The following is a 20908-nucleotide window of genomic DNA, read 5'->3' as shown; positions in this document are numbered from 1 at the left end:
TCTCAAAGGATTCGTCAGAGGGGTGTGAATGTGTCGTGAGGGGGTCTCGAGGCGGAGGGGGTCTCTGGCTGGCACGGCTACAGCGAGCCTCCGAGGGGCCCTGAACGTACAGCAACCGAGCTGCCTGCGCGGTCGTGTCAACGAGCACTAATTCAGCTGCCAATGCTGATAATTAATACTGACACTTAAAGTACTTCTCCCCTATTAAATGCTTTGAGCAGAGTATTAATGTATGCAAATTGGCACAAACCACTTGTGGGGGGGTGTTGGTCTGTCTACCCAGGGAAAAATAATGAGGGTAGCTACTCCATAGACATTGTTCTGCCGCTCCACCAGCTGTTCAGGAATAACTCCCTCTGGAAGCACTAACCCTAAATCATCACTTGGCAGAGTGCTCTGGAGTTGAGCGTTCTCATGAACTGCCTGCCCGAATGGGAGGCATCGCTTCAAGTTCGTTTCCGATGTGACGTTAGAGGACAAGGCGAGGGTGTGCTTGTGTGCATGGAACGTGTGGACAGCCTGGGCTCAGCCTGCGCTGGGTGGCTGGTTCAGCAGGGACAGGGTGTCGGATCAGAGCTGATGATCTTACTGTGCAGAGAACTGAGGGCATGAAAGTGTTGACACACAGAAGCAGTGTTGGAGTACAGTGTGCTTCTGTAGAAGGGAAAAAATATTACCAAGGGATGCTGCTGTATCGTGCAAATCTGGCGAAAGAATTGTCTTCGCAACATGACTTAAATAAAATGAGCTTCCTTTGAGGCAAGGAATTAGTTTAAAAAAAACTAGGAGGAAATGGCACAAGTGCAGCTGGATGACTTGAAGGAATGGATAAGGGGAAAGCACCTACTCAGGGTAGCTGGGTATGGATCAGGCCAGCGCAAGCTGTGCCTGGCAATAGGGCTCGGTATGCTTTAGCCAGAAGAGGAAAAATAATTGTTTCTCTCAAATGACTGAGGGACAGGTAAGCGGCAGCAATTACATACAAGTCCATTTCTTAGCTCAGGTTTTGTTGGTTTCTCTTTACATTTTTATTTTAAAAAATCTAGACAACTGAAACCCCAAGGACTGCAGTGTAGCTGTGACAGCTCTGCTGGAGCAGGGAGGGTTCCAGGTGCAGAAGGACCCCTTGCCCCCGGGCTCTCTCAGCCCTGTGCTGTGACACGCAGGTACACCTGTCTAGTGCGAGGACAAACCCAGCCAGTTCTGCTGGGCAGCGCGTGGGCAGGAAGCGTTCGGTCTCTGCTGACAAGTGTCCCTTTGTGTAAAGATGAGGCCGCAGCCTCGGAGCAGCATTCCGTGTTTTGGAGTTGTCAGACATTGTCATGTCTCAGGGATTCAGGACAAACATCAGGGAACTGGCACAAAAGACAAATGGCGAAATTCCCCAAAGCCCAGAATGCCCCGAGAGCCGCCAGACGAGCGGACGGAAGCGTTTGGTTAGTTATGATGAGGTGTTGCAGGAAGATCGTGAAGGGTTATGGGAAAGAAGGGGGTAGGTTAAAAAAAGGAGAAGAGAGACCTTTCTTCCCCACCTGCAACACAGAAACTGACTCTGCAAGTAGCACGATCCGACAAGGACGTGCGCTGACTTCTCAGGATTTCTCTCCTTGGTCCAGATCCCGACATAGTTTCAACTTAGAGATTCAGCCCAAACATTGCCCCTCGGTCCTAGCTGTCAGTTTACTGAACTTCAGGGTTTCTAAATCACTTGACACACGATCTCCACCTGCTTTGGGTTTTCCCCAGCAGTCAGTTATTCTGAGTCAGGACTGATGCTGCATTTCTCTGTCTGCCTGTGCAAACTGGGCACTCTGCCGTAAAGAGGAGGAGGAGGGGGCTGGATTTTTTTCCCATATGCTCCTTGAGGAAGGCTACAAACTGAGGACTCTTCCAAAATGTGAAGTTTCAAAGGGAAATGGTGGCACATTCTTTGGCCCTTCCCTTCCTCAGTCCGTACCAGCCATTACAGGGAAAACCCTAACCCCTCTGGGGTCGGTGTGGGCCCTTTCCAGTACTGGTGGTAGATAGGCTACGAAACCAAACATAATGCTGGGTGGGTTATCTACTGAAGGAGGGAGGGGAGTACGTTAAAGTAGGAAATAACTGTCTGAAGCTGCAAGCTTCATTGCATCATTTCCTAGTAGCCAGGAAAGCAGAACAGCGCACTGTTCCCCTCCCATCAGAGGTCTGACAGCCCCCAGGAAGGCAAAATAAAGCACAGAAATGATCAGTTAGCGAATTCTGAGCAGCATAAATGTTCTTAGCAGCAAATACTCACTCAGCAGACTTCCAGAAATGCCCTGGGTGGGAGAGCCGACGATTCAGTTTTGGCAGTTTTTCAAGCATATCCATGAGGACAGTGAAGCTGGGCCTCTCGCTGAGATCGAATGACCAGCACGCCGAGAGAATTTCCTGCAAAGGATGTTTGTGGCTCATTATCTCCACTGAGTTCACAGGTCAACTGTGCAGACCGAGCAACTGTCTGAGCACTGTGATTTGTGAGATACTGTTCAACAGAGGTCTTGGACATTCTTATAATCAAACAGTATCCTGTCACCTCTGTGTGACAGTCACGGGCAGAGGCTGAGTGTCCAACCTGGTGTCCCATTCTAATCTTTTCTCTCTCCTGCCCTTTATCTTTAGAGTTATGAGTAAAACAAATCTCCTCTTCAAGCAGCTCTCTCTTTTCCTGGTAAATAGCTACATGGAAGGATTCCCGCAGCTGAGGTACTTACGTTGACTTCCTTCCCCAGACTAACAGTTGCAAGGACTTGTTTCACTCCTTCGCCACTTCCGACCTGCCAGATGAGCGCCTCGGCGGGCTGGTTCTTGAAAGGCCACTCTCTTGCTTGGAGCTCATACCACACAGTCCTGCAACATCAGACACATCAAGCCTTTGCCTGCCCTTAAGAGAAAGTTACCAAACTCTGACACTGCTCCAATTTCTTCAGATAAGCTCTGGAAGGTGTGTTAAGGCTGTGCAGCAAATCCCTCCCACCCCACACACCTCCTGCCCGTGACTTGTAGTAGGTGAGCAAAACGTGTCCTAGCTAGAACCCCGAGCCTGTGAGAAGAGGGCCCCTGACTTGCAAGGCTCAGGTCTGTCACAAACCTCACTTAGCAAGCTCCCGTGGTACTCGGGTGTTCCTCTCTTACCCAAAGGCGTAGATATCTGCAGCTTTGGAGAAAGGCAGCTTGTCTTCATCTTTCCCAGGGGCCATCTCACGAACAATTTCAGGGGCCAGGTAGCATAACCAGTCATGAGGCAGCTTCAGTTCATTCTCCCTCCTGAGTTCAAAAGAAAGAAGTGGTACTGAAGCACTGCTGCCTCCACCGAGCAGCAGCGTACGGACCATATCTGCCCTTCACCTAATGCCTTGGCTTTATTTACTCAAATGTTTTCGCTGACATTTCCTTTCTCATTTTCTTGCCATATTAAAAAATACGCATGTGTTAGCCTGACTCTCCAGCTCATTCGTGGGCTTAAAGTTTTCCTTGCTCTGTGTTCTGAGTCGTACTCCATACATAACTTGCTAGTAATGTGCTACGGGAACTGTAGAAAGAACTGCTAAAAAAAAAGAAAATGAAGAAGTGCGTGTTCCAAAACACACCTGTGTGTCCTAAAGCAATCGACACTCCTCATTTGTCCTGTGGACTGCATCAAAATGTTTCCCTATTTGATCATTATTTATCGTTCTAGAAGTGGACTAAACATTGAAACCTGCACTTACCTTCCTTCCTGAACCACACCCGAAATTCCAAATAATCCAAAGTCAGTGATCACAACTTTCCCATTGTCATAGAAAACATTCTTGGATTTCAGATCCTTGTGTACAATCCCCTTGGCGTGAAGGTACCCCATTCCCTGGGAAATATATGCAGAGATGTGAACTTTTTATTATTATTTCCAAGGCTCTGACATGTAAATAATTAAAAAGCCCTGCCCAGGAGGCGGCTGCCTCCGTTAGCATAACGTGCCCCTACCTTAATGATCTCCTGTGCGATCTGCCGGGTTTTGTTAATATCCAGGGAGATCTTGGGGTCCCTCACAAAGGAGTGAAGTGTCCTTCCTTTGCAGAAGCTACAGGAAAGAGGAACAACAATCCTTAAAAAGGTCTTTAAAATACTGGAGGGAAATAAGAATGTAAGAGTGGATGTTCAGTTGGGGTTTTCTGTCACGTTGACAGAACCCCAGCCCCCTTTCCCTGCTGAGAAATGCCATTTTGGAGAACGGTGAGGGCCCAGCTGATTTACATCGGTGTGGGGATACACGTGTACACGAGAGCTGTAGTTATGAGCATCCCAAAACTGCACGTGAACATCCCCAAAAGCTGTTATTTAGGGGTTAAATGATCCTAATCTCAACTAAATAGTGAACAGGGAAGAGGGGAGAAAAATAGTAACATTTTTGCCTGATCAGCAAGTGTCCCTAAGAGGAACAGAAAGGAACAGGTAACTGTTGCGTTATCAGCCTCACACATTGGTTTGTTGTTACTTTGCTGAAATGGAACCACCTGGAAGTAGGTGGCAGAGGAACAGCCTCTTCCAGACTTTTTTCCTCCTGCTTTTTGAATTTTATTATTTAAGAACTCAAAAATAAAAAGAAAATTGTCAAAAAATATATGCTCCCTAAAAGGAGATGCTCTTAGTACCCAAAACCCTGAGCAACACAGACTCCATTTATGTCTGCCACCTCCTGACTACAGTGAGAAGTTTATTTTTATATATAAAAAATAAATATTATATAAATATAATATATAGATATAAAAATAAAAAATAATACTAAGGTGCTAATCCTTACCTGGTAATGATTGCTAAATGAGGAGGGTTCATGCATGCTCCCATGAAAAGTACCACGTTCTCATGCCGGGTCTGTCTGTAGTTCATCACCTCCTTTTTAAAGAGCTTGAGATGATCCTGATTGTTCCCGTCTATCTCCAAGAGCCTGATGGCCACTTCCCCGTGCCATTTGCCCTTGTAAACCTTCCCCCATCGTCCCTGGCCAATTGGATCCCCCAGTTCGATCTGTTCAAAGGGAATGTCCCACTCCTGCAGGTACACGCTGGTCTGGCTGGGTTTGCGGTAGATCATCCCTTGCAGGTGTGGCCGTCGGTTTGGCAAATCCTCCACCTCATCCTCATCATCTTCAGGCTCTGATTTATTGCTCTCTGGTTCTTCCACCTGTTCACAAAAGAGAAGGGAAACGTACGCTGAGAGTCCCACCCGGGGGGCAGAGGCAGCACAGCAGCCAGCAGCAACGGCTGCTTGGAGGAACATCACCGGGGCGGACGTACGCGTTTGACTGTAGCTCTAGAAACAGACCTCACGGGACAAAGCCATCTCAGAAGGCTACAAAGACACGTGTCTTCACGTCAGTGCACGCGGGTGAGGGCAAGAAAGGCTTTATCCCATAGAGAGCTAAACTCCTAGAACCACCACTAACACGTAGGGACTCAGCATCTCTCAGGATTTGGCCTTCGGGGGCGGGGGGGGAACACTACAAGACCGCTCTAAAAGGAAGGTCAAGAATCTCTTTGTTCTTCAGATAAATGTGGGTGGGTTTGGGGGTTTTTTGCTATTACTAAAATTTGAGATCTTTACAGTACAAACAGCTCAGTGGAACTGTGGTCAGCCACAGCGAGTCTGCACTTGGCATGCCAGGGCCACAACTCTTTTATGGCACTTTCAACATAGCATTTCTGGTCGTACGAAAGGGCAAACCAGAAAACCTACCTCTGCTTCACATCCAACTCCATCTGTGTCCGGCTCTTCGTGAGCACTAACGAGAGAAGACAGGTTTACAGTGAGAATGTTTGCATACCCACCCGACTTAGAGAAGTGGGCTGCTCCACATGCCATTAGCGGAGGGGAAAGCAGCAAACAGAGAACAGATCGTGACAGCTTTAGAGCAGGCCAGAGAAAATACAATTACTGCCCCACTTCACAGAGAAGGACTTTCTAAGCTTACTTTAGCAAATGAAGGACAAAGACTTTGAAGTGCTTTTCAATGATTAAGTGGCAGGAATTGATCTGGCAGGGGCATGGCTGCCTTGTTACTATGTGTTCCCGTAACGGACACGCCTTTCCCTACTACTGGAACACCTACAGTGGAGAAGAAATCGTGAGTCCTGGCAGTGCAGGCTAAAACCTTTTGCATGCCCTACAGCTCGGATCCTTAAAAAGATGCTTGCTTGCAGCTAAGTGTGTCATGCTCTTTTAAGCATAAAACTCCATAATTTCTATTTCATCAGTCCCTTCTGATCTCAGGAATGCACACATAACAAGAACTAGATATTAAAGGGGTGGGCTTCTTACTGTCCGATTTACAGTTAATATCATATTCAGCTTTATACAACTGGGAATACCAGTATCACCCTGGCTGACTAAAATTATCCCATGAGTTCTCGGATGGTAAGTTCAGTTTTGGTCATAACAGCACTTTCAGACTGATCTGAAGATTATCAGGTGAACACTGTGCAAATAAAAGAATTTAAGGCTGTACTTACTTAGTGTCTGCAGCTGTTTCTGGAGGCTGTGCTATCTGTGCAGGACTGGGGATTTCTGGGAAAGTAGAAACATTTATGATACATATTTTACACTTTAACCTCGTATATTGGACGTTTTAACATTGCAATAGTGATAATTTACTTCTTATTCAGGAATTATAAAGTAAACTCAGCCACAGACAATATGATTTTATACTTCTGTTCTTTTAAACCTACGCTCATCTTTCCTAGTACTTCCGTGCCTGGGTAGTGACCAAGCCCAGCCTTCTTCCCATTCTCCTACTTATCTGTAACGTCTTTCAAGGTCAGTCCTTGGCTGGGAACTGCTCACACGCCTTCAAGCTCCTTGGGCAATCAGAAATACTTAAATCCTCACAGAACGAGGATGCCTGAATTCATCTATAGCGCAGCTCATGTACTCCAGCTGCACCTGGTCTGTCCAGTGTCACCAGTGCACAGGAAATCCAGCTTGGCTTGCAAATCCTTCCAAAATTCGGGATAAATACCCTGTACCCGGCATCCTGCACGATCAGTTCTCACTTTGAAAACAAACCAGCTCTTTCTAAGGGTTCACGAGCAGCTGACTGAGAAAAGTTTGTACATGCAAATCCCCATATGAACAGTGTTGTATCGTTCTTGAATCCCCTCGGCCAGAGCCCCAGTTCATGAAGGTGAGCTCAGCACTCCTGAACTGACCGTGTCCATTTATACCAGCTGAGCACCTAACCCTCCAAGTGAGCCTCTCTGAAGGAAGAACACGGCTCTGTATAGAATCCCACAGCAGAAAACTACTGGTTTACAACTGAATATTGAAAGTTTCACCTTAGTACATAAGTCACATCACTCATATTAGGAGAGAGAGGCTTGAATTATATACCGAGATAAGAGAAAGTTTGAATTGTTTTAGATACTTTTTTTAAAAGCAGAATTATTGTTCCTGGGAAGCATGCAGAAGTTTACAAACAAGTTACTTTTTGGCAGCAGAAGCTGGTTAGTAGAATTAAAACAATCAACTCACCTGGGAAGATAAATTGTTGTCTATGCTGAATGTAGTAGGCAGCTTTTTTTTTTAATTGTTTTTTTTTAACAAAGGACAGCCAAAAAAATTACCAGGAGAAAAAAAATACAAACAAGTTAGAGGATCATCAGTAAGTGCCCCGTACGCATTCAATGAATTAGTCCCACCTCACTGTTGGGAAACAGATTAGTAGATTATCAGCCTGCTTGCGGGGGTGAATTTCAGCACATGCAGTTTTGGAAGACTCCGGCAGATGATGTTTATCAAATGAAAGCTGTGTCACCAACAAGCAAACAGTCCAGGGGGAAAACAACACATTCAGGCTTCAAGTGGCAGAAGCAAAGACTGCACATTTGGGTCCTTAATCTGTAAAGTGTGTAGGGTAAATTCTTCTCCACCGTACGTGTATGTCAGTGGTTTACAAATCAGTGTTGAGTTGGTTATGTTTTGGAAGGGACTGGTAAAGTAATTCATCCCTGTTCTCATTCTCACATTTTGCTCTAGCAATCAGCTTACTCGTGATTCAAAGCCCCTGGTGACCAAACACGGCAGGCAGCGTGCATCTCACAGTACAATGGGAAAAGGGAGGAGAAAGAATATAATTTTTTTTTTAGTTCTTTTCAAAAAAGGGAGAAAATAGAAAGAGCAAAACGTTTTAGAAAGGTGCCAGCGCTCCTCAATAATCTGTCTCCTACAAAGGTATCTTGTTGATACCACTTAAAAACTTTTAAGAATAGACCATTTCTTTTGTCAGGTAATACAATACACCTTTACCCCTTGCTTAAGGCACAACCATGTATTCAGGAACCTGCGACTACCTATGAAGCCTTGGTCAGGCTCTGCCCGCACAGAGGCCTGTCTGATCTTGGCAGAGGCCTCCTGCAACAGAGCAGTTTACCTGGGAAGTTAAATCGCCCGTCCCTCTGGCCCATAGGAGATGGGTTTGGGGGAGGCGTTGCACTGGGAGGGTTGGAAGACTGGAAAGGTGCTGGAGAAGATGGTGTAGATGAGGTTGTAGAAGAAGGATTACTGCTGGAGTCCAGATGATTTATTGCTGGTGGATGCTCCTGCAAAACAAGGAAAGACACTCGTGAGAAAACAATAAAAGAAAGAAAGAATTCCCCTCAATGTTTCCTGAACAGCAGAGGCAGGAAAGCCGTCCCTAGCCTCAGACATAGCGTAGTTTTTCCAAGAGAGCAGGCAGCTGGAGCTGTGCACAGCCTATGCTTTACAAGCAGAAACACATCACGTATCAGTGTCTCCTTGCACAGCAAAGGTGAAGGTGCTGTTCTTGCTCCAACCAGCCAGGCACTGCTGCCATCTCTCCTTACTGTAGCCCCGCAGTGACCCGCAGACACCAGGCTCACTTCAGTCACCACGTACCTTTTTAGTTAGTGCTTTGGGAAGAGTTCCAAACTGTGGTTCTGTTGGTCTGTCTACTGGGTTATTGATATCAGAAGGGACAGACTCTGTTCTTCTTATTTTTGTTACTGAAAAACAGGTTGGAGAAGGGAGGGAAAAAAGCTTTAATCAGACTTTTTATTCTTGTGATACCATCAATTACATTGAAATGCTGAGGACTTGTAGGAAATTACTTACTGGGAAGGAAAGAGATTCTACAAGCAGGTGCCTCTTTAGTACATTTGTTGTGACATTTTAATCTGAAAGAGAAACATTACGTGTTAAATAGCAACTTGTTCTTCTCCAAAAAGAGGAAGCCTACCCTTAATTTGTAATTCTTATGCTAATCTCAGAGGGAGTTCTGGAATGCTCCAGGCCCCAAAGCAGCATGCATTCACATGAAGAATCCTATTATGTGTGTCATTAGGCTAATGAAAGCCATATACATATCTTAGCATCTGATTTATTTTTAATCTAGTTACCTTCACGGTCTCGCATCCTGTGACAGCGAAGCACTGAAATCTCAGTGCTCTGGACTAACAACCCAGAAAGAGAAGCACAAACTAAAATCCTCACTGTTATTTAGGTATCCAGCCCCCACTACAAGATTTGCCCATGATCACGTAGGAAGCCTGTGGCAAGGAAACAGATTTGGTTCATCTCTGTGTCAGGCTGCCAACCTAAGCATAAGCTGTGCCAAAGCATCCCTTTGCCAGTTGAGAAGCTGACTGAAAAAATGATGCCGCTGTTAGGAGTGCATCCCATCGAGAGAGAACTTGTCCCTGGCAAACTTTAATGAGTCAAATGCAAAGTTCTGGAAAAGATCGTCGCAGTGCGCTCACCTGCAGTACTTACACTTCACCCCGAACATCATGCTCTTCTGACAAACCTGGCAAATCTGAGATAACCAAGACTTTGTAGAGAACCTAAGTGGAGCAAAGAGGGAAAAAATGATGTTTACTGGTGTCTAAAGGAAAATTACCATTTGTAGGTAGTTACACCTGGCAAACAGGCACCCAACCCAACCTCAAGCCTATCTCAGAGTCGTCACCGCTACACACACACTAAACAGGGTGCTGTCCTGGTCTGACCCCTCGGGTTGTTTCCTTTGTGGCTCCCACAGCAGGTGTTGCTTACCTGTGGGTTACAGCTAAGCCAAAGTCTCTTCGTACCATTTGAGGGGATCCTTGGGAGAGCTCTGATGGAGAACAAAAGGATGGTTTAGGGAAGCATTACTCACAAGCGTGCTTACAGTCTAGACAGAAACAAAGCGATCGCTGTGGTAGCTAAGGACTAGGAGCCACGACACTCTTCGGAGCACAGCTGAGTCTGGTTTGCCTTCTGCTGTAAAGCTACTACCAGATACTGCTCTTGTATTTGTTTTCATATGGCAGCAATGTAAGATAAGATTTGGTGATGGAATCATAATTCTTCCTTCCTTTTGTTACATCATTATGTTTTACGTTTAGGGATTACAGAAGTTCACCTGATTAGGTCTAGGTCTAGGCCATTTGTAAAGTGGAAAGTCAGACTTTACTCCCAACTGGTTTACCACAAATACCATCACCCAGTTTTCATGCAGTGTCAGTAGATTTCAGAATATTCTTTTACACTGAAAATTATTATCTCCATTTTATAGACAGGGCCAGTGTGACCCAGAAGAATAAAAAGATTTAGGTGAGATCACTTAGCTAGCTGATGGGAGACTAGACTGCAACAAGCCAGTCCAGCACTCCAGTGGTTATACCACATACCTTCCTAAAAACTCTCTAATACTGTGATTCTGGCATATTTCCTGAATGAAATCTATCGCCATATTGCAAATCTGGAGGAAACTCCAATCTGCAGGTGTCAGCACAGCTTCAGGGCTGGACAGTCAGTGCTTACAAAAAGTCGGTCCCTGTCTCTGACCCTAGATGGCACCATATTCTTTTTTATCATTATTCCAGTGAACTTTTAAAGGCATCTGTGGTCTCCAGCATCTTAGAATAGGCTGGAATGACTAGCTGCTTTTCCAAGGAATATTGCTGATCTAGTGTGCCCATCCAAATGCACAGTCATCTGATGAATCATACCACAACAGCTAAGAGGGCTGTTAACGTCAGTTAAGATGCCTAAATCCTCACTGAAGAGTCCTAGTAACTATAACACAGTTTGGAATTGAATGACACTTAGGAGTACCTACAGTACAGACTTTAGAACAAACAATAAGATTATATGCACAGCAATACCAAAATTCTTCACTTCTGTTTGAATTTATTCTAATGGCTTCTTTATTTATTGCATAAATTCTATCACTCTCCACAGAGAAATGCTCAGATTTCTGCTTGCATTTTCATTCTACAATTTTCTTTCTATGCTTTTTCATTTCTGAAAGTAATTCCTGGGATTTTTGTTTTGAAGGGTATTAGATATACGTGTGGTGCTCTAACGTACTTATTTAGACTTTTATACTTTACAAAAGACAATGAGATGCCTCCCAAGATGCCCATATCCCTGTCCATCAGCTCCCAGGGTTAGGGGTTGTGCCTGTGGGACAGACACACAGTGACATCGGGTCAGCTGACACACTAAATGGCACTGATCCGTTACTGGACAAGAACACAGGCCCTAGTCCCGTGAGCCCGTAAACACACGAATAGACTCAGCAGCAGCAGAGGAAGCATTCCACATTCAAGCACATGCTGAAGCTTTCCTCAGAAGGTTGCACACAACTGTCTAATTTCGTTACAGAGATACCTGGCAATGAACATCCAGAGATACCAAATGGTTACATACAAAGCTATCTCCAGTACCAAGAGGCACCAGCAACAGCTGTCTGAACTCACAGACAAGCAATTACACCCAGACTCCTTGCTTTAACCCTTTAACCATCAGTATTCCTTTTCCTTGCTTTTGTCATCTGAAGAAATACCAGGTGCAAAAAAGACCATGGAAACATCCTGCAGTTCTCCAGTGGGCCAAGCTCCTGCTAAAGCTAACAGAGACTCTGGGGTACAAGGTCCTGGTGAGGACCTCCAGAGCTTGCACAGGGATGATCAACAGATAGTTGGCAAGGACAGGTTCTTCTCTCTCAGCAACAAAACGAAGACAAAATCTCTTACCGAACCTAGAGAGAAAAAAAATAAAAAAAAATATTTTTTAGCCATTCCTATTCATGTGACAGGATACACACTGTGCTAGAGCAGAAAGTCTTTCCTGCAGCGTTTGATGTCAGGTTTACAAACATCTCTGGTTTTGCACGGGCTCCTGAAGTCACTGCATAGCCAATACCTTCCTGCCTACAAACGGCAGTCTTTGCTGGGCAGAGCTCCAGCTCCAGCCTGACAGTGAAGTGTACAAGAGTGCACCTGAATTTTGGCTTGCAGGTGAGCAGTGTTACCGGGGGAAGGAGGAAGTGTTGTGCTTACTTTATTGGAGGAACTTCATCTATCCTGTTTCCCAACTGTGATTCGTGGGACTTGCTCCTTGTGAGGGTTGGAAAGTTAGGTAGCAGCTGAAAAACCTTCCGGCAAGGGGGGGGAGGAGTCCGTGGTGGCTTGAACTTGTGCCGTCTCTTGGTTTGAGGGGTGGTTGGTGGCGTGATGGTGATGCTATGAGGAGTCCTTGGTGTTAACCTTCCACTGTGTGCAGGGAACGCAAAAGGGTCCAGGAGGTTTTCTGCACAGATAGAAGGTCCATGACTCGAGGCAAGAGCATCTGAAGATGGGATTGTAGACACTGACACAGAACGTGCCTGCTGGCTGTTGCCCTTGGGAAGGTGCAGTGCAGAGGGAGTCCATGTGGGCACGGAGGAGCAGGGGGATTCGGTCGTGTTCGTAGAGCTGATCTCTCGGCGTGCCTCAGAAAGGTTCACCAGCACATCGTCTTTTAACTCCCCACCTGTTCACCAACCATGCAATGTTAGCGACTGACTGAAAAGAAAAGCCACCATCTATACACACACTGCATCACGCTGCTTTAGGCTGTAAGGTGGTTTGTCCCCTGCTTTGCACCTAGCCGAGGTGCAAGCCTCGTTTCTCCTCCCCTGACACCCATCTAAGATATCAGCTAAAATAACCTTGAACACGAGCATGGCAGTTACTACCCTCCTTTCCTGTCTGTAGCTACGTATCTCAAAAGCTACAAGCGGGTCCTGTGTTCTAAGACGGGCTGAGTTCTAACAGATTGGGGCCCTGTGGAAGAGTGTGGGATACACACACCCGCATAAAACAGGCACCCACGTCCCACTGCGAGCCTGTGTGCATTAGGTGCCAATCTGTTTAGGCAAATTGTACATCCAACCTGGCGCCCTGTCTGCTTTCAGACTGGTCTTTGGTAAAAAGAGGGAACTATTTTCTAGTAGCCAACAGAACTGCTAAACGCCACTAAAACTGAGGAAGGCCATTGCATTGGAAATAAGCCCCTGATACTCCTGTGGCCACCTCTGTCTCTCTGGCATGTAACCAGTGCCTGGCACTCGCCTGACACCGGCAGTCCTGGGGCACTGCTGTTTGGTTACAGGCAGCAGCAGCACTCAGAGTTGCTGTGTTTGTTCAGACTATATTAAATAGAGCTGCCCCCGGGGCAGACAGTCGGACAAAAAGGAACCACCACATCCTGCTGGACCGCTGGTGGAGCCCAGCACTGCCTTCTACCATGCCTAGCACTGCAGTTCAGAATGGTCCAGTGCAGCTTGTAGAACAATTCTGGGTGTAAGTGGAGAAAAAAAGTCCAAAGGCCTGCAGGCAGCAAAGCAGGGAGGCACAGGTTATTGGGATACTTTCAGAGGCTTAACTCTTCAGGACAACTCTCTGCTTAATTTTAAGTATGTCCTTAATGACTTCAATCAAGGTGAAAAGTCAAAGCTTCAGGCCCTGATGTCCCATTGATCAGTCAGTGGTTGAAAAGAGATGATATACCTGGATTTAAATAATGTCATTTCTTTATGATAAGTGAATGCCATGGCTTCTGAACAGTGGCTGGGTTTGCCACAGTATGGGTGGGAAATATTTGACAACCCAGGACAAGAAAGATTAGAAAGAAGGAAATATGAAACTGGGCTGTTTGCTGACTTTTCCATTAACTAATCTTCATGATTTGCAAATTGCATGAACTGTCATAACACCAACAGGAAACATCACCTTTCAGTGACAGACTGATAATTGCTACAAAGAAAGCTCTGATGCATGTTAGTACCAGTACGCTGTGAGAAACACTCTGGTACAGACAGATTTCACAGGGCCTTTGAAAGCAGCCCGAGGGAGGCGCCAGGGGAAGACGGTGAAACATCACTCTGGGAATCTTGAGTTTGACCGATCTTAAATAACTTGGTCAGATCCATTTGCGTGCTGAACACATGCCTTTCTAATTACACGGTACCCTTCTTTCCTTAATTTCAAGGTAAATCGGGGACCTTCCTAGCTCTGGAATCTGCTATTGGAGTTTGGTTAATGATTCTATCCATTCTAGCAGTCAAAGAGAAACAACAGGAGGCAAGTGGTTTTAGAGCAGTGAATCAACTGGCACACTATAAACTACACAGCGATAAAGGATTGTCAGAGCCATGTTTTGCTCTTCCAAAGCATTGAGCTGAACAATGCTCAGGCTTCTGAGCAAAGTAATGCCACACAGAATTCCACCTTCTCTCTGAGCGGGCAGTATTTGGGGAGGGGATTACCCACGAGAAATCGGGTTGTATCTGTTAGGTCAAGGATATGTGTACGGAATGATGGAGGACTAACTGAAGCATTAGACACAACTCTGAACAGAGAGGGAGTAAGGATCTAGTCTGTGGAGTAGGAGAGGATATTTCTACATACATTTCTTTCCATTTATTTATTTATTTGACATGCTGTCAAAACTAAATCCAATCCACAGCTCTAGATACGTTTGACCACTGCAACTTCACGTACCTGCAAGAGCCATAACCTGACACTGGTTACAGAATATACCCAAAGACTTTCTCTAGGGGTTTTTGCAGACTGTCTCTTAACAAAGGAAGCAGGATGGGGGCCAGGTTGCCATGAAAGTAATTCCACAGAACAACAAGGCAGTCTGTACCTGATTCGGTCACCTTCCGTAAGCAGCTCAGTGCCCCGTTGAGTCTGGAGCACTCCTCTTCTCTGGCACCACATCTCTTCATGGTTTCTTTCACCTTTGACTCATTCATTTCTAGTAAGGCATCTAAGGTTAGCTCCTCTGGTATTCTCTGCAGAAAAACAAGATGATACTTTTTTTAATATACATATATAAATAAGGCTGTCACTTGTTATTCTGATGTACTTTAAATAGCGCCGCGGTCCCTCTGCCTGGTTTGACTCATGATTTACTCATTTTGGTAGTGCATCTTTCTTAAGAATCACCGGGTCAGCAACAACCACGTGGCAGATCTCAGCAGTGCTCAGCAGCTACTCTCTCTTCTCCCTCCATCACGAGAGACCAGGCGTATGCTCTGCATCACTAGGATGTTATGGTTGTTCTCTGATATTTAAGTTAGGATTAGAGGTGATTAAAACATTCTTCTCCCCTTGTGTAAAGTTTTTACTCAGTACTTATGAATGAAAGCTTAACTTTTTCATTAAAATAGCAGTCAGAAACAAAACAGGCCTAAAACCTGAAAAAGTGTCAGATAAAGATGTTTGGCTTTTCAGTGGGGAAGTGAAGGGTAAAAACGGTGAGGAAAATTACTGCTTTTGTTAAACAAAACTGAATGTTTTGACAAAGAGATAGCGACCTCCTCCTCAAGCAATTTTTCCTTCATTAGAGAACCAGCCTTACCCGTACCCTGATTGGGAAGATATTTGTGCAGAACTCCTTGTACACTTTAATACATCAAAGCCCCCAAAGTGATAAGGTTTAGATCAGGCAGACACAAAAGATACAAGAGACTGGAAAGCCTGAAATGATCTGGTATTTCCTGACACAGAATTGAGCTGTGCTGCCTCTCTCCTCCCCCATTCACATGTTTCCAGTGTAAGTCTGCAGCAATTGTGGTTAATAAACAAAACCAGGATATTTAGCCCAGATCCCCAGGAATTTCCCTGAAAGTTTTGCCTAAACAAACCTCACTGCTGCCCACTCTCACAATGAGATCACAAATTTCACAGTATTTGGCCTCTTTCCTAAAGTTTCAGCTCCTGGAATCACGTTATATAAAAGGCTTTCAACTTTTATTTGAAGGGGAAACTCAAAAGTGTGTCTCACTGTTTGCAAACAAAAAGCTTGAAATCCTCTAGATTCTTAAACCCTGCTTCCGACTAAATCAAATCTGAACGTTGTTGAATGTCTTCTAACAATCACAGCTTGCTTAATCCAGACTCATGCCTTTGAGATCTGACGCACAACTTTTAACTGTGACAGTGCTAGACACAGCCTCAACCTTTGGAGCTTTGTAGGTGGTAACACAAAGAGTAATCACAGAGTTTCTGTTTTTAGTAACTGTTGCATGGAGCAAAGAAAAAGGATAAATTAAGAAAGGGCAGAAGTCTAAGAAAGGCATCCTGCATCTTCTGTCACATGCCCTGACCCGGATGAAACACAAAACACAGCTGACTCGAGGAGGGGCCAAGAATTTAAGCGAGCAGTAAGCACAAAGTAGGTCCATAGTAGAGCCAGAGTTCAATGAAGTTCGGGTAAATTTTCTTGCTCTTCTTAATTAATATTAGCAGAATAACAAGAGCACAGATACCCCACCTGACACTGGGTATTCTTATTCATTTTTCTGCACACCTGCACCACCAAGACGCAGGAGTAAGACTGCCCCAAAAATCTTGTTCTTGAATGACTTCCACGTGGATAAAATGCAGGAAGCACAAAGACACCAGTGAAAATGCAGTGTAAAATCTGCTCTCCTGGGATTCCTAACCTGAAATTACACTCCAAAGGGAAAAAAAAAAAAAACAAACACAAAAACCCAGGGGTTCAGATCATCTGAGCTGAATCTGGGATGGGTTTCCACAATCAAATATTCCAGCATGAAGCAGTACAGGATTGCTCACAGACAGCCGCAGCCAAACTGGGTTTATAACAACAGAATTAAACCAACTCTTTCTTACAGTCGGTTATTTCCCCAGCACCCCCCGAACTCCTCTGCCCTGCACGCAGATGGGCAGCTCACAAAAGCATCTTTGTTCGGCGGTACCACAAGGGCGGTTCTGCGATGCAGGACGTCAGCTCGCAGCGACACAGGCAGCTCTGACAGGGACAGGGACGGGGGCAAACAGCTGTGGAGAGAGTTATAGCGTAGCACGGAAGGAAGTTTCCTGCCCGGCCACGGGTGCCCCTGCGCTCTGGAGCAGGGGAGGTAACGCTGCCCCGTTCAGCGCCAGGGAAGGCCAATGTCTCTTACAAAAACATTTATCCCATTTCATGCTTTTACACGGTCTCAGAGTAAGCGGGATTACAGCGATGTCATTCTTGAATTATCTTGAAACGTTTCCTCACCCCCACCACTCCCCACTAAGAAAACAACCCAGATTACGCAGCCACTGTTTTAAGCAGCAGCGTCATTCCAGGTCCCAGTATAAGCTACCAAGTCACGTTACCCAGTATCACCTCACTTCCCTATCCTTCGCACGGCACAAATGTAACCAGTAACTTATTAGAGCTATTAGTAAGTCAATCAGTAAAGTGCAAGAGACTTAAGATTCCCTTGGGAAAGCAAAGCTTTTCCACCGCGGCCAGTTCCATAGCCCAGGCTTTGAACAGCCAGCACAAGCAGCTGAAGTGCAGGGACTGGTCGCAGCATCACTGGGGATCTGGTTTCTCCAGTGCCTGCTCTGTGGCAGGATCCAGAGTGGCCAAGCACCACTGATCTGTGGTGTTAACACTCAGGGTAGAGACTGGCACGGGAGGGGATCAAGGCTTGGCAGCAAACAACGTTTGGGCTGGCAGAAATGCTAGTGAGCCACAATGCCTCATAAAAGCAAGTGTGACATCAGATCCTGAAGAACATTCTCCCTGCCCAGTTTAGAGATCACAGGAAAGTCAGTGAAGTAAATCCCAATAAAATAATTTTTAAAATCCCAAAACACAGAGGCTAGAAAAAAAGGAGGAAATCAGTCTAGCCTGCAAGCGTGTGTCAACTCCAAGGCACAACTGCGCAGCTGAGGGCAGCCCCAGCTCTTCGCTGTGAACTTTGCTCTGCACCCCAGCACGATCCCACGCAGACACGCACCCTGACAAAGGGTCCAGCCTGCTGCTAGCTTGCCCCCTTCCTTGGCCCAATCTACCCTTTTTCTCAATAGTTTAATTTTAGAAAGACAGAATAGCAAGTTGTAGGGAAGTATAAGTACAGAAAAGGAGATTATATTTAAACAATCCCAATGACCTTGAGCTGGGAGAGCTCGGACTTTCTGAACCTGCTGCCAGCCCCCATGACATGCGACAAAAGAAATAAGCCTTAAAAGGGGGAGGGAAAGTAAGAGGCTTTCTTTAAACAGCCACTCGTGTGCTGCACATATGTGGTGGCTTAATATAAAACTGGTGAAGCTGATCCCGGTAAGACTGGCCCGATATGATTTATCTCTGTGTTAGCCCCCCAGCCTGTGTGATAATGATGAGGGTCACCAGTTCAGGATGGCTCTTTAAACAGGTTCGGTTGGTGTGGACGCTCTGGCTCAGCTGGGGGAAGAACATCCCTTGCAAAGCGCCCTGACAGTGTCCATCTCAGAGGAGCATGGGGTGGGCTCCAACCCCCTCAGTGCAAGTGCAATTCTGGGCCCTTGCAAAGGGGTTACTCCCCATCTTCAGCACAGAGGGTGAGAAATGTGGGTCCAACAGACCTCTCTTTACCTGCTTTTCATGGGTGCTGTGGCTTTAAAAAAATGCAGCTTAAAGGCTTGCATTAGGGCCAAGCTAAGTACCACCTCCCTGGGCACACCTTGCCTTGGCTACAGAATGACAGGGGAAGCTGCAAGATATTCAGATACTACTCTAATAATAAGGTCAGATAAAAAAAAAAAACCACAAAGAGCAGAACCTGCTTTCAACCTCAGCACCTCAAAACTGCCAGCAAAATCTAAAGCCTTACTCACCACACATTGCTCAGCAGAAGTGATGCTAAAAAACCCAAACCAGGAAATTATTCCTCTCTACAACAGGTCAGAGGACTTTTCTACAAAGCCCTCCTGCTTCTCAGACATACAGACTGCGCACTTCATGGTATGCACGTTTAAAAGAGAAAAAAGTAAACCACAGCGTATCCAGGAAGCCATCCAAAGGTTAGCCTCAATTAGTCAGGGTGAAGAGTTCACAATAGTGTAAGAAGGTCTTTAATCTTGTCTGGTGTCCAATTTAAATCCCTGAAACATGGCAAAAATGCTGGTATCTAACACAGTGGATGGGTTATTTTTGGTAAAGATCCCTCCCTGCAGAGAAGCCTACAGAGCTAATGCTGCTGCTAGCCCTCTGCAAGATCAGTCTGACCTGCTCCTCGACCTCCTAGACGTGGCTCTTCCTATAAAGTCAGACAGTTGTCATGGCCCCAAATGCCTCCTCTTAAATCAATACACTCCCTCACCAATCATCCTCCCATAAGCAGCAGACGCTAGAAGAGAAAGCCCGTTACATAAGGTGCTTAAATTCCCACTGGTAGCTCTAAGCAAAGCACGTAAGGATGCTCTTAAGAACATCTTGTGCCTGCTAGTTGTTATTTTGCTTTGGTTTTCTGGTGTCCAGTGAGGAAGGTACTGAAAAACTGTTGTATCATTAAATTTCTGGAGATTTTTTGGGCGTTCTGGAAAGCCTCTCCCATTAAATTTCTAGCTTGCACTAAGCTGTGAGTATACACGGGCTACGGTTTCTTCGCTGTTTCACCTCTCACAGCAGAGGCTGGTGGAGAGGAGCTGCCAGTCTCAGGGCATTCCCGTTCCGTTTGCTCTCTGTAGACAGGACAGCTGCTGTCACTTACTGCTTTTCTGGGGGCAGACAGACGTGGCAGTTGCAGTGTTTCACTGCAAGCTCTGAGGGGTAGCGTGAGCCTTGTGCTGACCTCGTGGCAGGAACCACTCACAATGAACAAGGCTGCAAGGGGCACCTGGACCCCCTGGCAGGGGAAGGGAACCCTGGCAGTAGTAGGGAATAGTTTCCAAGAGCTGTTTACTCTGGGGAGGGGCCTTCAGCTGGAACGTGGCGATGGAGCTTTAGGTTCAGGAAGCCTGCAGGACAGAGTTAATTTGCATGCACACAATTAGCACATTCAGGATCTCTGCTATCTGGGCAGTCCAGTCAGAGCTTCTGCTGCCAGAGCCATGGAAATCCCCAGCAAATGGCCAGAGTCCTCATGGTCTGTTCATGCAGATATGCTGACAGAAAAGGATGAGAGGATACAGCTGGGGAAACCTGATAGGCTCAGGCAGATCTGCTTCTATTCCCCCAACCAAAGTCAGGATGCACACACATAAACCCCACACTTTTCCTCCAACAACTCATCAGCACAATCTGCAACAAGCTGGATCACAGTCCATGCAAGTACGACCGTCTGCCATGGTCTCATAGCACCAACCCTGTGCCAATGCCTCATCCTCCACAGACTTCTACAAGGGCAGCAGGAGACAACTCCTACTCAAGGCACGAGCCTGTCCTGCTCTGCTCCCCAGTGTGCCAAGTGCTGCCCCGGGCTTGCTCAGGAACCACTTCCAACTACTTACACGATATCAGGTCTTTGGCATAAACGCTAAATGGGGAATGAGGGAAGTTTCACATGAAAACAGGAGTTATTATGAAAAAATGTAGACATTGGGAGTCAAATACATTCCCCAAGTGGAACAGCCATAAATGAGACCCAGCCACAGTACTGTTTCATCTGCTCCCACGTAGTCTCCCCAGTGGCAAATCCCCCCTTATAGCCAGCGATCACCAGGGCAGGATTTGCCCCTCCCTGTGCACGACTGTTACCTACTCTAAAAACAGCTTTCCAAACTTGATTGACTGGAACCCCTGCTACACGCTGCGCAGGGCTGGTTCAGACATGCTTCAGGAGATGATAAGGAGATGACTATGT

The 20908-nt window shown here is 46.0% G+C and overlaps 1 protein-coding gene across 3 annotated transcripts in view; it reads right to left on the bottom strand.

Annotated features, from left to right (window-relative positions):
• Positions 1–20908, bottom strand: part of KSR1 (kinase suppressor of ras 1) — a 62799-nt gene that overhangs the window by 4796 nt on the left and 37095 nt on the right. Inside the window, exons 3-19 of one of the 3 annotated variants that reach the window (XM_068415358.1) lie at positions 14968–15115; positions 12336–12807; positions 12030–12034; positions 10063–10123; positions 9768–9851; positions 9124–9185; positions 8908–9014; positions 8423–8591; positions 7525–7566; positions 6507–6561; positions 5734–5779; positions 4802–5181; positions 3985–4081; positions 3732–3865; positions 3157–3288; positions 2736–2871; positions 2279–2412 (exon numbers count right to left, since the gene is read on the bottom strand). In XM_068415358.1, coding sequence (XP_068271459.1) covers positions 2279–2412; positions 2736–2871; positions 3157–3288; positions 3732–3865; positions 3985–4081; positions 4802–5181; positions 5734–5779; positions 6507–6561; positions 7525–7566; positions 8423–8591; positions 8908–9014; positions 9124–9185; positions 9768–9851; positions 10063–10123; positions 12030–12034; positions 12336–12807; positions 14968–15115 — 2264 coding nt within the window. Of the gene's footprint in view, positions 1–2278; positions 2413–2735; positions 2872–3156; positions 3289–3731; positions 3866–3984; positions 4082–4801; positions 5182–5733; positions 5780–6506; positions 6562–7524; positions 7567–8422; positions 8592–8907; positions 9015–9123; positions 9186–9767; positions 9852–10062; positions 10124–11664; positions 11678–12029; positions 12035–12335; positions 12808–14967; positions 15116–20908 lie in introns of those variants that run through there. The other 2 variants (XM_068415357.1, XM_068415356.1) reach the window with 2 other exon arrangements.

The sequence above is a fragment of the Nyctibius grandis genome, chromosome 18, assembly GCF_013368605.1.
Source record: "Nyctibius grandis isolate bNycGra1 chromosome 18, bNycGra1.pri, whole genome shotgun sequence".
Taxonomy (NCBI): domain Eukaryota; kingdom Metazoa; phylum Chordata; class Aves; order Nyctibiiformes; family Nyctibiidae; genus Nyctibius; species Nyctibius grandis.
This window is presented reverse-complemented; position numbering and strand designations above follow the sequence as displayed.